Source organism: Trichosurus vulpecula, chromosome 7 (genome assembly GCF_011100635.1).
Source record: "Trichosurus vulpecula isolate mTriVul1 chromosome 7, mTriVul1.pri, whole genome shotgun sequence".
Classification (NCBI taxonomy): Eukaryota; Metazoa; Chordata; class Mammalia; order Diprotodontia; family Phalangeridae; genus Trichosurus; species Trichosurus vulpecula.
In genome coordinates, this window is record NC_050579.1 from 120,814,764 (window position 1) to 120,833,755 (window position 18,992).

The following is an 18,992-nucleotide window of genomic DNA, read 5'->3' on the forward strand; positions in this document are numbered from 1 at the left end:
TACTCTATCCACTGTGACACCTAGGTACCCCAAAAGTGACTCTTAAGACCAATTCTGCTACTTAGAATGGTTACTGAAGCAATCTACACCAAAAACTTTTCCAGTGCAAGTCAGTCACAATCACCTTAAAATATTTTTATTTACTGTGAAGCTCTTTATTTCAAAACTACTGATCTGTTGCTCTTAAAATATGTAACATAAGTTGCTACTCTTTGGGCCTTAGCTTCCTTATCTCTAAAATGAAGGGAATGGACCAGATGGATTGTTGAGGCCCTTTAAGGTTTAAATTTCTATATATGTAGGAAATGTAAACAAAGGACACATTAGATAAACCCAAACTGAGGTACTTGGGATCCATATCTTTTGCAAAAGACAAAACAAAATTGAATGAAAAGGTCAGTCTCCTGAATCTGCCATCAATCACAGGAAACAGATTTTGTTTGACTTAGACTCAGGAACTTTCCAAGAAAAACATTTAACATGTTTTTGGTAAATTTGGTTTTTGGTCTTTGTCACACGCTATGTGGTATCATATAATACTCTACTCTCTCTACCCAATTGACACTGCTAACATGAGTCTCACTTTTTTCTCAAATATTTTTAAAATTAATGGTGTAAAAATTAATTGTGTAATTTAGAAATAAATTACTAAAATACCTTTTGTAAAAGCAATTTTTCAACATATATTTGTTATCTGATGCTATTTAGTTTCTAAGGACTTATAAATGTGGCAAAAGGCTGAATACAATGCTTTCTTTCAGGTGAGTAAACAGTATAGTTTGTGTGAAAGTTAATTTTAGGATTTTATAAACATATTTTACCAAAATTCAGCCTTGCATTGGTAGGTCACACCATATATTTCTAAATAGACCAGATCTTCTAGATTCAAAGAAGAAAACATATTCGGAGCATAATTTAAAAGTTACTTTATTAAAAATAGCAAATTCACAAATACTTAACATTTTGTTGCCATTGGCCACTGAAATACACACTGAGTAGTGTGCCGATTGTCTACTTGTAAACTGAAGCTAAGCTGTCACAAGCCAACTTATGAGTAAAAATTGGAACAAGGCTGATGAGCTTGGGAAGGATAAATTCTTCAGTCCTGTGAACAACACTTAGCATGAAATAAATGCACTTTCAAGTCTTACCCTCAGCTTTTAGACAATAAGGCAGTAATATAAAGCATAGCAGCACAATCTTGCAGTCACATTTCCTGATTTGAGACTTCAACATAGCCTGGCCTCCAGCCATGGTGAATTACAGCAGTCAGATTTACTAAAAGCAATGTGTGAAAACAATCAGTTGCATATGCACTTTAATTCTTTGTTGCAGAGAAGATGAATCAGCTTCTGGATTCAGATTACTGTTTTTCTCTGAATCACAAGACAATGAGTGAACTGCGTTTTATTTTAACTGGTAGAGGTATTTGGAACATCTTGAGCATCTGCCAAGTGAAGTTTTTGTCTGAAGTGACCAGTTAAGAAGCTTTTTCTTTTTAAAATACATTTTTATCCATCAAAAAAGTCTTAATTCAGAGGCAAAACAAAACAAATTTGGGAGCTGTAGGGGAGGGGTGAGTATATACTGAAAAAACATTTTCTAGGTTTTGTGGTAGGAAAAGCTATTAACACTCTACCTTGATATTCAAAATTGTGTTTGTGTTTAATTTTAATAGTATGTCTTAGAAGTGCTCAATATTGAGTTGTCCTGAGATTGTGTACTAGATTTCAATAGAGTATATAGACTCATTTGGGTAGAAAGCCCCCAACCAGAGGGCTGAATTAACAGCATATTTTATGGTTAAAATAGACAGCAAAAAACAAGAGTTATTTCAGGTTATATAGAGTACTCTAAAGTTTATATAGTCCTGGATATTAAAAAAAATTTTCAAAAAATAATCACCATGATTATTAGCACAACTCACATTTATATAGAGCTTTACGGTTTCCAAAATGCTCTCCTTACATTTGTGTAAGGTGGGTGATGTTAGGAATACTAGCAATATTTTGAATGTACTTCTCTCAGGGTACAGAAAAGTCGAGCAACCTGTCACAAGTTTCAACACTAGGACTTGTCTCCTGACTTACAAATGCTCTTTCTACAATGCAAGGAAAATATAGTAATAATTTAAATTCTAAGGTCGTATTAAAGATGTTTTGGGGGTGATATAAAAAAAATGAACATTGTTGATATCTTTAATACTCTTTTCTATATTCACTCTTCCTATTCTTTTCACCTTAACTATCTATCTCCTCTGATTACAGAATATTAGAGTTGGAAGGGGCCTCAAAAGCCATCCAGTGCAACCCATACCAATATCTGACAAGTAATTGTCTACCTACAAAGACCTCCAAAAAGAAATAACTTCATTCCAAGGAAACCCACTTTATTCTGGATAGCTGTTTGGAAAATTTTCCTGATATCAAACTTTTCATGACATATCCTTTGTAACTCCTACCCACTGCCTGCTCTGTTTTGGCTCTGTTTCAAATACAGCCAAAATAGATCAAGTTTAATCTGTTGTTCACCTGGAGCCCTTCAAAGATTTGAAGATACCTATCATATCCTCCATAAGTCTTCTATTCTCCAGGTTTAACATCTCCAGTTCCTTCAACAACTCTTTATGTCATAGATTCAAAGTCCTTTGCCATCCTGGTTGCCTTCCTCTGTGTTCTCTTCATCTTATCAATACTCAGATCTGTGATTTCTCTGATGTAGATGTTCCCTTCTGATTATGCACATACTCATCCACACCTGACTGCCTATTCTGTGATTCTTTTCCACATCCTCCCATAAGTTCACCACAGGGGGGTTCACTTAATATACAGTTTTTCTTCCATTTCTCCTGATATCAGGAAGTGATGTGGCTCACTGGAGCTATCCACCAATTGTCACTCCTCTCCCTCACCATCTGACTGCACATTTCTTAAATGTGACATGCTTTACTTCTGTTCTTAGAAGTTCCTCTTTGGGATACAATGCAGCCTGATCATGCAGCCTGTGTGCTTCTCTGTAGCCCACTATGGGATATTGTTAATTCTTCAGAGACCATTGCATTCCATGTCTCACTGCCTTATAGCAACACTGGTAGAAAGAAGGGATTGAAAAGATGAGCTTTTGTTAGTTAGAATAATTGTGTCATTACAGGAGCTCTGGAATGTATCAAAGGCAATCTAGTATATTCTCTTCTTCCTACTCAACTTTGAGCCCAACTTACTGTCCATGCCAGATGCTGATGGACAAACTCTACAGGTTGTTCATTCAAATGCATATCAGAATTTGAACAACAGACATTCTTCAGCCACCTGGGTCTTTGTGGATAGAAGGTAAGGCTAAACTCCAATTGTTATGGATCTCTTCCAGGAGGATCTACAATGTACCAGGCTTGATGCAAACAATCTATCATCTGCAAACAGGATCATTTATAGGATTTCACAATCTACAGAGACCCTCTTCAACTTGGATCTTTAGCTAGATGTCCTCCATCACAATGACAAACACTTATTGAATATGTATTTTCCTATTTCATGCCTCCCAGGATATTTATGAACAGAGGGTCACTGAAGAGGGTTTCTTCTGTTGTTACAGCCTACTTTACTGGAAAAGAGCCTTTGCTGTATGATCTGAATTTTTTAATATTCTTATTTTATTAAATATTTCTCGATTACATGTAAATTGTTTTAACTTTTATGTGCAAAAATTTTAAGTTCCAAATGCTCTCCTTCCCTCCTACCCTTCCCCAACCCGTTGAGAAGGCAAGGAATATAATGGTATCTTTTTTCTTTATCAAATCAATTGCTTTTTATATTATCTACATCTTTCAATTATGGAATGGTAAAGATGTGGCCCATTGTTGAATATGAGTTGTGAAAGCCTGCTTATTCCCTACTAATACCCCCATCAAAGATATCCTTGATTAGTACAGAGATGACTTTAAAGTTTTTTTTTTTAATACATGCCATAGTAGCCATATGGGTTGGCAGTTGTTGATATTTTCTTGGGTCACCTTTTTTGGACATTAATAAAGTCCAAGACTTTTCCTATGCCTTTGGTATATTATCTTCCTTCAGATACCTTGTATATTGATCCCTTAACACCCTCACAACTGTGTGGCCTTCAGGGCAGATCTCCTGGGCATATACCTGGTCTAATTTGGCTTCCTTTTCCATCTTTGTTCTCTTTAGTGCCATTTCTACTTCCCTGTAAGCACAAATAGGAACTGTGACATTATAGTCCAAGTGTGATGGTTCCACTGTTCTTGGGAGTGAAGATAGCTTTTTACTGTAATCTTTGAAGCTCTTTTCCATTTTTCTTCGGTTTGTAGTCCTTCTGTTTTTATCCTTTAATGCCCTTGTATACTTAGTTGTATATCTTACTAAGCTTAAAGTGGTTTATTCTACTCTTAATTCCTTCTGCTTTATGAGACCATATTGCCCATAATTTTCCATCAACTTTCTTCATAAGATTTTTTTAAACGAATTTATATGCTGTTCCAGTGTTGCCTTTGGCTGCTCTCTTTTCACTTGGCAAGTGAGTCAAATGTTTGCTGACTAAGGTGTCTTATGGGTTCTTCTGATCTTCTTGTGGCAATAGATTCAGAATAAACTTCTGTATAGAATTATTAGAATCACTTTCAGTGTTATTTTTGCTGTCTACTTACCATCTTTTCTTTGTCAATTACTTGACTAAGTAATTAAGGATTGAGTTGCTTTAATTGTACTCCATACATACATTTTTCTCATTCTTCTTCTTATTGCTGACCCTTATTCAAACAAGTTGATGGTGTAACTATACACAGAGAGCTGATTCAGGGATAACTCCCATATCAGTAACTAGTCTTTTCCTGGCCATTAAAATATAATCTATTTCATTTTTTGTGATACTTTTTGGTGCCTGCCCTGTCCAGCACCTACCAATTCTTTTCTCCAAGAAGTGGTTCTTAATATCAAAGCATGAGGTTTTGCTTTTGCAGAGTTTACAAGTCTTTCGCCTCTCTTTCCCATGCTTTCCTATATATTTCTTGCCACACTCACCTTTTTCCCCTCCACCTTTGTACCAGAGTATATAATGATTCAATTTGGAGGGTCTTTATGAGTTCTTCACAAAATTTCCCCATCTCTTCATCTTCACTAACCAACATTGGAACATAAGCTTCAATTATTTTTGACTTATCAATGTCCTTCATAAACTGTGGCACTCAAAGTTCAACACAATATTCCAAATGCAATCTGTAGTATAGTATACCAATACTAGCACCTCCTTATTTCTGGAAGCTATGCTTCTCGATGCATCCAAAGATCACATTATAATTTTTGGTTACTATATCACATGGAACTTAAGTCTTCTCTATACTAATACGTGTCACACCCTATCCTTCAGGACTTAGCACTTAATATGAGTTCAACAATAGATTTCATGCTCTAGGGGCTACCTAAAAGCCCCATGTCTTATACAACATGGCTCTTACCACCAGGAACTTGAAATTGTCACAGGGTGACCCAAGTAACATATGAAACAATGATACAAAACGGAATATAATTATAACCTAGACTATGTGGCACCGACTCTAAGTTCTAAATGGAAAAGGTAAAGAATAAATAGAGCTCTAAAGGATAAGTAGGATTAGGCAGACAAAGGCGAAAAAGAACACTGTAGGCAGAAGGCATAGAAAAAGCAAAGGCAAAGAAAGAAGTAAAAACGATTGTGGTAACTTGGGCAGAATGAGCAGACCAGACTTGCTAAAATAAAGAGCTAGGGCAGCTAGGTGGCACAATGGATAGAGCACTGGATCTGGAGTCAGGGACTTGAGTTCAAATCCGGATTCAGACACTTACTATGTGACCCTGGACAAGTCACTTAGCCCCAATTGCCTCCCTCTGCCCCAAATAAAGAGTTTATGATAGATGATAGAAGGAAATATTAATGGGTATTGGTGGGGCCAGATTATGAAGGGCCTTGAAAGCTAGTCTACAAGGACTACTCTAGTAGTCAAAACAATTTAACAGGATCCCAGAGTTACAGTTTTAGAAGGGACACATGAGAGGCAGGCTATTCCCAAACCCCTCATTTTATAGAGGAGGAAAGTCAGAGGTTGAAAGTTGCCCCAGGTCACACAGGTTGTGAGTGACAGGGCTGAGATTATAACCCATGTCCTCTGACTCCAAATCCAGAGTACTTTTCACTGTACCATACTGTCTTACACAAAGGAGTTTAGATCTGATGAAATAAAAAATAAGGCACCATTTAACTTACGGAGCAAGAAAGTAACAGGAAGACATACAGATATTTTGAAGGAAGAAATAAAGGACTTGGTGATCGACTGAATCTGAGCGACCAGGAGAACAGATAGTATTACTGAGAGAAAAAGGGAAGCTAGGAAGAAAAACCAGTTTATGAAGGGAAAGAATGAGTTCCATCTTAGACATGATAGTGACAACAAGGAATTAAAATGGAATGTCCAGTAAATGCCTACAATTCAAATGAGAAGCTAGAACTGAAGATAAAAACTTAGGAGCCATCAATATTGAGAAAATAGTTGATGCCATAAAGGGAAGCTCTCTCTGAAGAAAAGAGGATATGGGAAAAGGATCAGAAAAGCAAGCACCAAGCCTTGAGGGAATACTTACTACTCCTACTTGTTGTCTGAATTTTTTCATATGACAGCGCAGACAGGATCAATTTCCGTTGTCTCTAATTCATTTTGCACTTATCTGCACTACGCATTGTCCTATTCTCTGACTAATACAATTTGGCACTTTATCAGTATATAATGTTGTAATCTATAACAGTCCTGTTCACTAATTGTTTCATGGTATAATGGTTTGTCTCCCTAACTAGACAAAAAGGATGTTTTATAGGGTCTAGGGAGTATTTAAAACAGTAACAAGCTCTTCACATAGGGCATATTCAATAAATACTTCCTGATTGAAATGTTCCTGAAAAGTTGAATACAAATCAAAATTTTGTAAATCAAATCACATAACACTTTAAGCACTAGTGAGAAGTAATTCCATGATGAATATTCAACTTAAAAAAGTAAATGCCCTGTGATTAACAAAACAGATGTCATTATATAGTGCATAATCCCATAGGGAAAGGCTATATGTTAATGACTATGAGCTAATTTTAGGCATTTTAAAAGATGTTCTTAAATTTTATGCATGCGACAATGCCCCATGTAGATCTTATTTTGCTTTGCCTCAAAATGAATAATTTTCCAAGGGTATTTGCTGTCTGCAGGAAAGTGAGTTTCCTGATGACAAAACACAAAAAGTTACAGAATTAAGTCATAGAAATGGCTACGATATTGTGACCGGAGGCCTAAGGTGTGAAGGGAATAAGCCCCATAAGTAACAATTGGTAGTTGCTACTCTTTAGTTGCTTCTAAGCAGCACCCTTAGCTAAAAACTTCCTTGGAACTAATCTCCAGGAATTCCATGCAGTAAAACTTTCCTTGTAGATATTTGGCAAAGGATACATGGAAGAATTCAGTTCTTCTAACTGTAACAAATCAGAAAAATATTTTACTTCTTAAAAGGAAAAAAAACAGACAAAACCCTATTAATAGTACAACTTTCCAAAGAATAGTCATTTTAAAAAAACCCAAAAAATAATTATTTATAAATAGGAAAGAGAAGCCACTTAATGTACTACCTTCTCTCAGATGGAAAAAAGTTCAGAATATGTACATGTACATATATACACATATGTATATACACAAATGTATATGTACATATATCTATAGGCATATATGTGTACATATATGTGTGTGTATACATAAATATATAAATACATAAATACATAAATATATACACATATACATACACATATATTTGTTTTAAGGGATTGAGAATATATTTAAGAAAAAAGTAGCTTTTATATTTATTAATTTTTAAAAGTCTGGATATCATTTCACTGGTATAAGGAATACTTAGCAAGGAACTACCTCAATCAAGGCCAACTGGCCTATATTCTTAAGGAGTTGCCAGGATAGTAACAGGTTAAGTGACATGCCCAGAGTCCCATAACCAGTATGTGGTAGAGACAAGACTTGAACCCAGGTCTTCTTGACTCCGATGCCAGCAGCTCCCTATCCATGATGCCATGCTGCCTTAATCAGTTAAAACTTTAAAAAGACAAGCCAGAACAAGATTGAAAACTGGAGCTTTAATACCATTCTAAAATTATCTACGATTAATCAATTGATCGGAGTGAAAAAAAACGAAAGAAACACTTTTGATAAGTGAAAAATGTATAGTAGATTATGCATATATTTATTTGCTGTGGCTAACGACAAAAGATGTATAAATGTACATTATACTAGGCAAAATACTTAACATTATAGCCTTGAAACAAGAACAAAAATTTAACAGCTACCCTGCTTGAATGAAAATTAAATGCAATTGACACTCTTTACTAAATAGTAGTAGGTAAATACTGGGGATAGTTTGTTGCTTTTGATTGGTAAAAAGCAGATTCTAAGGCTCGAATTAATATAGCTGAATATTAAGAATGCCCCTCCCAATGTATTAAAATACGTAAGCATAACAGTCCTTTGAATATAAAAAGAAATCCAAAGTAATTTTTAAAGACAGCATGATAAAATGTGTCAGGAAATCTTTTAACAAAAGGACCTCTACATTTATGTCTTAACGGAATCTATACAGAAACATATATCCCATATATCTAGTGTATACATTCAAACACAATAACTTCTTTTATAATATATTCTTTTTTTGAAATTGTACTCACATCTGACAGAAGCCTATCCAGATTAGCGTCACTGGCTATTTTTCTCTTATCCTCAGGAAGTTCCTCTAACTCCCCATAGAGCTCCAAATTCAATCGAGCTAACTTCTCCTGCATTCCTCGAACATGTTCCATCTGTTCTATGGAACATTCATTTCCTAGTGGGAGGTGGGGAGGAAAGTGAGAAAGAGAAAAGGAGAAAAAAAGGACTCAGTCTTAATTAGGTTACAAAAAGTATAAGCATGAATGGAATTCAAAGTCAGCAAGTGTAAGGGGGAGACTTTTTTTCAAAATTAAAATTCCAAAATTAATTGATCTTCCTTTTTCATAAGCGTCACATAATGTTTTTATTACTGTCTACGTAGTAACCTTAAATTACATTCAAATTCCTTATAATAATAGGAAAATAGCTAAAATACAATAAAGGACAACTGGCATATTTTGAAATCAGGCAAAAGAAGCCAGACCATAAAATCAAAGTATTTATTAATAAGCATAAAATCTAAGTTCACAGCAATAATGTACTAAAGGAATATTTCTACCTAGTTTATTTCAGTGTGGCCACTGCCTTTTAAATTAGATAAGTGTGATGGTTTGCACGAAATTAAAGTCCAGAAGAATTCAACTCTAAATCATTTTATCATCCAAGTACATAATATTTATGAAGCAGAAATAAACTTCAATTATGATTGACTATAAGAGAAGAGAAAGAAAATAATACACTAATTTGTGGCACTTATAACACTGGGAGCAACCAGATAGCAATTGCAATAAAACCTTGTTAACTTGATGTGGGGAAGGCCAGTTTAAAATAAGTGAAAAATGCTGATTACAAACTTCAAATAAATGTTATATTACTTCCAGGTACAGGCAGGAAAATAATTTACACTATCAGCTAAAGATGTTTCTAAGTGCTGGCAGGTACTGTTGTGTCTAATTATCCAGTAAGATTTCTTTGAAATTAGTAGCACCATTTCTATATAAAGTTTATATTATAAACCATTAATGTGCTGAAGTAATTTAAAATATGAAAGTTGGTTAAACGTGCCTCTCTGCAATCCTGTTGTATTAAAAATTCAATTTTAAAAACTTTTTCCACAGATAGTACCAAGGTATACTACACATTAGCTGAAGTAAAGCAACAAATTCAGAAGCCATGGAATCTGAATTTAAAAGCAAGTTAGTGTTTCCTCTTGCTAGGGCCTAATACCTACAAAATAACCAAGCAAGTGAAGGAGGAATACTCACATCACACTATATTCTGAATTTAATCAGCTGGTTCCAACAAAAACAATTCTTTCTGGATAAGGCATTCATAGTTAGTTCCTTATTATGTAATTTAAAAAATTTTTTAAATATAAATCCTGATTCTGCTCATTTTTGGCACTTGGAAAATATCATACTATCACAAATTCAAGTGGATTTTTTTTAGGCCACTCAAATTTACTAAGGCATTTTCTTTCAATGAACAATAGTAAAATAATTGTGTAGTTCCCCCAAGAAGGATAAAATAATGGGGGACGTGAACACTAGAAAGAAAAAGGAAAACTTTATTAACTGTCGAAACTGAACATTTTCATAAAATGTGTTATAGATTCGGTTTATTTTCTTAAAAATAGCTAGCAAACAGGAATCTGGGATCTCATATATGTAAGGGACTGAACCTACAGGCAGAAAATAAGCCTGTGTTTGGAAGGAAGGAGGAAAATAACCTTGAGACCTTCCTAAAATGAAATACTAATACAGGCTGAATTATCCAAGCCCATCCTCACTTTCAACATTCTCAACACACTTATTTGACAACAGTGATCCACCTTAAGCGTTCAAGCATGTTCTCTTTTACTTTTTTACTTGAACAATTTTATTGAAATTGTATAAGTCAAATTTTGATTTATGCTTTTCAGCATGAATACTAACTAGGGATTTTTATAATTCCTGAGGAAGAATATATTTTATTAAGAAGATAGATACATATAAAATAACTACTAAAGTATACAAAGATCCTGAAAATTAAGAGACAGAGATGACTTAAATATCTTGAAGAAAAATCCATGGTTAGTTACCAAATGCTTGAAGTTTTCCAGAATGGAAATCATTCAAAAGGCTCAGGAGGCCCCTCTCCATCTCTTGAACATCAGAGACATCAGTGAGAAAAGAGTGCTGAATTGGAGCTGCCTGAGCACCTTTTCCTTCCCCTCCCTGAGGTCTTGGCTTTTCTTTCACACCTCTGGAGAGATTAAACATGCTCAATGTGAAACTTCTGTCTTCAGAATCACTTAGAGAAAATACATTAAAATCAATCCTACAATGCATTATGCAATGATTAGCAAACTTAATGAGGTGTTCCTAAAAATCAGAACACAGAAAAGGCTAACCAAAATCCCTTACAATCAGAGCAAAGACTAAAATGAAAGTAAGCATCAATAGTGATAGCCTTAAAACTTAAATAAAACGATATCAGATCACTAAAGCATAGAGAAAATTGGATTTATTCATTTTATCATTTAGGCAGCTGGGTAGTACAGTGGATAGAACGTTGGACCTGGGGGACAAGAAAATTTGATTTCAAATCCTGCCTCAGATATCTGTGTGACTGTGGGCAAGTCACTTAAACCTCTGTTTGCCTCGGTTTCCTCATCTGTAAAAGAGGGATAACAAGAGAAATGAGGAAACTGAGGCAAATAGAGGTAAATGGGAAAAGATGGGAAATGGAATGTCCTGTGGGAGGAACAGAGAGAAGAGAAGTCAGTTGAACTGTATCAGCGTGTGGGATGGGAAGCAATCTATAATGAGGTAGGAAAGATAGGTTGGGGCAAGGCTGGGAAGACCTTTAAAAGCTAAACAGAGGAGTTTCTATTTGATTCTAGAAGCAAGAGAAGTCAGTGGAGTTTATTGAGATATGGAAGGTCAAAGTCAGATCTGCAATTAAGGAAAATCACTCAGGCAGTATTGTGTGGAAGATGGAATGAAGTGGCGAGGTCTTGAGGCAGGGAGACCAATGATCCAGGTAAGAGACGATGAGGGCCTGAATTAAGGGGGTAACTGAGTGACTAGAGGGAAGTGGATGGATGCTAGAGATGTGGATGTAGAGAGGCAAGATTTAGCAAATGATTGTATAAGTGTGGTGAGGGAGAGTGAAGAGTCCAGGAAAAGGCCAAAGTCACAAACCTAGAAGAATGGAAAAGTGATGTTTTTGACAGGAATAGGGAAATCTGGAAGAAGGGTGAAGTGAAGACAATGAGTTTTGTTTTGAACGTGTTCAGTCAGAAATATCTCTAGGATATACATTGTGAAATGTCCAGTAGGCAATTGGTGATTGTGGAATTGAAGCTCAGGGGAGAGGCTGAGGCCAGATACATAGCTCTTGGAGCTATCTTTATAAGAATGATAACTAAACCCAGAAATTTAATAGCCTTCCTTTTACAAGGAGCCGCTGCTGAAAAGTTTGCATTTCGCTTCAGTCTGGGTCTTCAAGCAAAGGCTGGGTGATGATTTGTTAGGTAGGCTGGTGATGGCATTCTTTTTTAGGTATGGATTGTACTTATTTGGCCAATGAATTCCTTTATAACTCAGAAATTCTGTGATATATATAAATATATACGTATGCACACACATGTATTAATTGCTTTTTATTAGTTTCAAATTTGGGGGAGAGGGATTAATCCCTCTCCTCTAAGCCCTAATCATTTTCTCAAATTATTTTCCAACCTAGGTTATTATATCCAGCCACGACAACCTCCTTACAGTACCTGTATACAACACACGATATTCTTGCCCCTATGTTTTTACTCATGCTACTTTCCCCTCTCTAAAGTGTCTCCTTACTCTTTTCCCAATAATCTAAATGCTTCACTTCCCTTTCAAGAACTAGCATAAAATTGTAGTCCTTCAAGATTAAATCTATCTCACCACTTTTTAACTAAAAGTAAAACCTCACCAGTTATGCACTCAATCTATGCTATAATAATGACTAATATTTATATAATGTTGTAAGGTTTGCAAAACATTTTACAAAATTTATCTCATTTAACCCTTACAACAACCCTGTGAGATAATGGCAATCATTATTTCCAGTTTACAGATGAGGAAATTAAAACTCAAAAGAGTCAAGTGACTTGTTTAGGGTCACACAGCTAGTTCATAAATAGATTAATCTTCTGGACTCCAAGTACAGCATCCTATCCACGATACCACACTGCCTTCTCAACACTAATAGCATTTATATATTGCTTTAAGGTTTGCAAAGTACTTTACAAATATTATCTAAGTTTATCTTCACAATCACCCTGGGAGGTAGGAGCTATTATTATCCTTATTTTACACTTGGTGAAACCAAGGCAGATAACTAATAAGTGCCTGAGGCCAAATTTAAACTCAGGCTTTCCTGATTCCTGGTCCAGCACTCTATCCACTGCGCTACCAGCTGCCTTAAGAGATTGTACTTGATTTAATTTTCTGTAAGCATTCTCATGTCTTCATCAAAAATATTTTATTTCCCCACATTCTGTGTAAGAGTTTCCACAAGTAAAGCAACAGTGTCTTCACACACACCCACCCCCACCCCCACCCACACAATTTAGGCAGAACTGCTGAGTTTTTGCTTAATAAATGCTTTTCCAAGAAAAATTTCAATAATAAATTTTGTATTTGAATGCATCTTTTCATATTTAGAAAAACAGATTGTGGTAACTAGAGATGTTATCTTGTTACCCAAGTATTTAATATAGTAAGAAGAAAACTCTCTTATCTGGGTTTAAAATATATTCCAATTTAATTTTTAACCCCATCCCACTTTCCTTTAAATACTGACAAAGCAAACACATTCTTTTCCATTTGCCTTTTTCAAGTTCCTGGCTCACTCATCAGCTCCAGCCATAACTTTTTTTTTCAACTCTCAGATCGTGACCTTTGATTGTTCCTCAACCAAGAATTTTCTTATTGTGCCTGTAAAATCTCCATACTGTCATCTTCACAATAGAGCTTTTATTCACTTTCACTAGACATTCACCTGACTGAATCATTAACCTCTGTCATATAAACTATGCCACAATATATATTATTTAGCAAATAAATAAAAATACTGCCAAGAGAAAAAACAATTTAGGAAGTAATAAGAGATACTTAGTATTTTTTTAAACAACATTTTCCTCCAACAGTTCAAAAGATGAAGGCTCACCTTTTTAACTTTGGTCTTTGTGAAGTTGACTGCGATGCAGGGTTTGAAAACCCTGTGCTTTTACTAACTGGCATAGAGTTTTTCTTGGCATTAACAAGTTGAGTAGAATGGGAACTAAAAGATTTAGGACTCCTCCTTTTTATTTTCCTTTCTTCCATAGTTTTATGTTCCTTGATGCAACAAGACCAGTTTTTCAAGACCTGAATGAGGAAACACAGCTATTATTCATTCATGTAACATTCCTTCAGCAAACATTTATTTTGTAAAACATGTTTTATTTTATTAAATGTTTCCCAATTACATTAAAATTTTTTAACATTCATTTAAAAAAATTTTTGAATTGTAAATTCTCTCCCTCTCACCCCTCTCCCCCTCTTGAGAAGGCAAGGAAAATAATATTGATTATACATGTGAAGTCATGCAAAACATATTTTCCATATTAGTCATCTGGAAAATATTTATTAAGTGCATGCAGTGTGTAAAAAACATGGTGCTAAACATGGGAGAGCTAGACAGTTCCTACCTTCTAGAATTGTATGATCTAGCTATCATATATGTACAAGGTATTCTAATATTCAAGGGGAAAAAAGGTTCTACAGCAGAACATTTCACATTCTGCAAAAAAATTAAAGTAGTGGCATATGCCTAGAATCTCTACTGCCACTGAAGCTGAGGTTCATGGCTTGAGCTTGGGAGTTCTAAATGGCAATGGACTAACTAAGCTTAAAGAACTGTTAGGCATAAATATGGGAGTACAGGTGGTGAAACAGGGGAAGAACAACAGGCTACCTAAGGAGGTATGAACTGGTCCAGGTACATTAAGAGCAGATCAGAACTTTCATGCTGATCTATAGTGGGATCAGGCTGTGAGTAGCCATCATTGTTCCAGCCTGAGTGACATAGAGAGCCCCTTTAAAACCAATTAATTAACAAACAAAAACCGTAGTAGGAACTGCTAAAATGAATAGTAAAGGTTAGGATAATCATTCCTAAAATGCAGGTCTACATTACAGGATCTGCTCTAGAGAAATTAAAATAGGGAAGTTTTAACTCTAACCTCTTTCACTATCTTCCCATCACTCAAAAGTGTCCCTTTTCCCCTATACTTTAATGTTTTTTTTTTTCCATCTAAATCTTTGGTCTGATGGGCGTCTAAGTGTCCACTGTCTTCATGGTCTTTCCCTTCCCAAATCAAAATGTGCTAAGCAAAGTCTGAAAAGTTCGTTCATTGTATAGAGTAAGCCGATCATTCAATAAGCATTTATTAAGTACTTATTATACAGCAGGCAGAGTGTAACATCATCCTGTCATCTATTCCAAGAGGCATTTGTATTTTAACAGGAAAGAATTCCTAAACTATATAAATTATATTCTTATGGAATTTAAGGTATTAGTGAGCCGGTAGGAAAGGTAGTAAAGAGCCCAAGGAGCTTTCAATAATTGAAACTATGCTATATACATGGCCACCTACTCTAAGTGTAGGGTGACTCTAACTACGTGCAAATAAAAGCACTCTATGTAGCTTCTAAAGTCATTACTATATATGGATTTTGCCCTCCCCCAAATTGGAAGAAAAATGTCTGATATATGGCAGTAAATGGCATTCTGTAAAGAGCATCAGGTATAAAATCTCTTAGCTTCTTCCCGTTATCAGTACTAATCTTAACAGATAGAAAATGTTTTTCATACCTGCCTGCATATGTTATATTTTTCTATAGGTAAAGGCTACAGTAATCCTCACTAAAGCCATTTTTTTCTTGGATAATATTTTAAAACCATATAATCTGAAAAATACATTGCTATTTGTCTGGTTTGAGCACGTCTCTAAGAGGGCCCATTATTTTGTAAACTGTGATCATTCAGGAAGAATCAAATCAAGAACTGCCACACCTAAAAGTAATTTAACAATTAGGTAGGGTCCAGATTTTTCCACTATAATCTAGATTAAAATCCACCAACACAGGCATTTATATAATTCTTCTCGGAATCAACTGACTAAACCACAGATCAGCTGAAATTTCTGCTGTTCCATAGGAAAGCAAGTTTTTACTTCGGAAGGATCAAATATCCAAGCCCTAATCCTTTGAGTATGAATCAGCTTAAACAAAAATGCTGCAGTTCCCAAGTTGCAACTTCCCTCTTCGCCAGTGTTACATAAAAGACCACTTTCAAGTGGTTCCCTTTCAGCCAGCAACTATCAAAAATTAAATGCAAAGATGATTCAACAATCTGCCTAAAACATAAGATACGTATTAGTTCCCAGAAGAGTCCAGGATACGTACACATTCAAAATATGTATGCGGGGCTTTACAGTGGAGGGAGCACTAGACCGGGAGTTAGGAATCCTGGCTTCTAATTACCTTTTTGCTCCCAATTTACTGTGTAACTAAGTTTTTGAGCCTATTTTCTCCCTCCAGGTCCCCGTTTTCTCATCTATAAAACGAAGAAGTTAGACTAGAAGGTCTCAACGATTCCTTCCTTACGACTCTGACAAAACCACCCAAGAGCAATGAAAACAAAAACACCGGGGAGGAAAAGCCAGAACAAAGGTCCCCTCCAGCTCCAAAGCCTCCGGGGGAAGAAGGAAGGAGAGATGCCCTTGGAGTCCCTCACGCCACTCAGCCCCAGTCCTCCTGGACAGCGCCCAGAAAGAGGGGAGCGCGGAGGCCTGGCTTGGGGCGCGGTGGGACCGGCTAGGGCTATCTCCAGCCCCTACCTGAGGCGGGAGGAGCAGGGTGCAACAACCCGGCTCAGCCCGCACCGCGGCGGCAGTCACATCGCAGCTAGGACGCCTTCTCAGACCCTTTTGTTTACGGAAGTGACGAGGACTGATGGCGCCCCGGCAAACTAGGAGAGAGCCCCGCCCCTTTCCGCTGGCTAAGGCGGGCCCCTGCCTCCGCCCCTTCTCACGCATGGTTTTGGGGTTTCTTGCCGTTCCTTCTCCTCTCATTCGAGTGGGAGCAGGGAGAAAGAACTCGGAGCGGACGCTGTCATTTGGAGCTAAGGGACGAGGAAGGGGCATTTGGGGAAGAAGTGAAGAGGCGCGAAGCGCTGCCTTCCCCCTCTACTAGGGTCTAAGACGCGGTGAAGTGTTCTCATGGGAAATGTAGTCCATCTGCCGGACACCCCGCCGCGCTTTCCTGCGTAGTGAGACTGTCCCGGAGAATTTGCCCACTACACTTCCCAGCAAGCTTTGCCGCTAAATGTTGGCGACCGGAAGTTACTGTGTTACCATAGCGACTTTTCCGGATCTGCTCCCTTTCGGGACCTTGAAGGGAAAGTCTAGGAGACTTTTTGCAACCAAAGAGGTGCCGTTGCTGTACCCAGCTAAAGTCAATAAATCATTGGATTGGAAACGACTTTGAAGAAGACCTCCCTGAATAACTTCCCGCATCCCTGATAGAGAGAAATCAACCGTATTTTTAATGGTATTTAGAAAAAGGAACAGGGGACGCTTTCCCCTAAATGTTGAAGTGTTGGGTATTTGACATTGACTGGTGTTAAAAGTGGAATAGTATAGAATACTCCATTTCTGGTTTCCGTGTCTTTGCACAGGCTGTCCCCAGTGCCAGAAATGCTCAGAAATGTTCCCTCCCCTGTCCTCGTGGAATTTCTCCATCTAACTCCCAAGGTTCAGCTCAAGTGACAATTATCAAAGAGCCTTCCGATTTTTCCCAGTTAACTCCGAAATTACTTTAATTTTTATCCATTTAAAACGAAATTTACTGGTTTGTGTAAAAACACAAAGTGTTGTCCTCAGCCCCTTCCAAGTAGATTGTAAACTTCTTAAATTACTTATTTTTAATCTATTTTCAAATTTACCTGTTCGTGTAAATAAAGAAAACGTTATTTTCAGCCTCTTACAAGTAGATTGTAAACTTCTTGAAATTACTTTTATTTTTAAAAATCTTACTAGATTGTGTGAATACACAAAATGTTGTCTTCCCTTCCTGTCTCCCCCCCCCCCCCCCGACTTTAAACTTTCTTGAGAACAGGGATTAGCTATTTTTTTTTGTCTTTGTGTCCGAAGCAGCCAGCAAAGTGCCTTAGTAGGTACTTAATAAATGTTTGTTGAATTGCATGAAGTGTCACCCTCTCTACAGCTAAATTTTGGTCATTTAATAGTCATTATGCTTCCCTGCTCAGTGTTGGTGCTTAGGTTCCTCATCATGCAGTTATTGTGAAACATGACATCAGCTGGTGGTATTTGTATTCAAAACTAGTGATAATAACATTGGAATGAAACCTCTTCTTACCCTCTTTTTCCAAAAGCACACAGATAAGTGTTTATCTATATCCAACTGGCCTGTCACAAAATTCTACCATTGGGTTGTCAAGCTCCCAGGAACCTGTCCTTAATACTGTGGACTTAAAATTTTTTTATTAATGACTTGGATGAATGCTTACCAAATTTCCAAATAACCCAAAGGTAGCAAGGTTGGATGCTAATACATTGGATGACAAGAATCAAAATGACACACTACAACAATTGCCCTAAACTAATAAGATTAAATTTAATAAAGTCCCACACTTGGATTTAAAAACTCATCTTTGAGGAATTTAAAGTTAAGAAAGGATATCCTTACCAGAGTGATCTAGGATGAACTAGGTCAAAGGAGGGGCCCTGGAATTTTCCTCACAAAGAACCCCATGCTCAACCAAGGCAGAGCCTGAAGGATTGGAGCATGAACAAGGGCAGAGGACTTACCGGACTGGGTGTGGGGGTGGAGAGTGGGAAGGGGTCCAGACTCTGAAGAATTAAATCTCTCATGGCAACTAGTTGTTTCCACTGGTACCAGTGAGTCCAGTGACCTGGTTCTGTGTCCAATCCTACTTCTAATACCAAGCAGTGTCAACTGGACTGTTCAGCCAGAGCTGAACAAAGCAGGCTAGACACAAGAGAGTCAGGAATGAAACAGAAGTTTAATTTCAGAGTAAGGAAAACAGTTTTGCAAACTGAAGTGCTGAGAAAGGGACATACTTGTGGCAGGGGTAGGGTTTTTAAGCATGAAGACTACACAAAGGCAGGACCCAACACAGCCATTCTCAGGTCTTGAGTAAACGG

At 36.8% G+C, this 18,992-nt stretch overlaps 1 protein-coding gene across 1 annotated transcript; it reads right to left on the reverse strand.

Moving 5' to 3' along the window:
• Window positions 1-902: 902 nt before the first annotated feature.
• On the reverse strand, window positions 903-18,698 carry CCDC28A (coiled-coil domain containing 28A). Its single transcript, XM_036768232.1, is given in 8 exon segments — window positions 903-1,467; window positions 7,481-7,503; window positions 8,755-8,909; window positions 10,815-10,978; window positions 13,928-14,127; window positions 16,644-16,969; window positions 16,972-17,080; window positions 18,636-18,698. Coding segments are annotated over 8 exon segments (1,095 nt in total). The 3' UTR covers window positions 903-1,412.
• Between the last annotated feature and the right edge of the window lie 294 nt (window positions 18,699-18,992).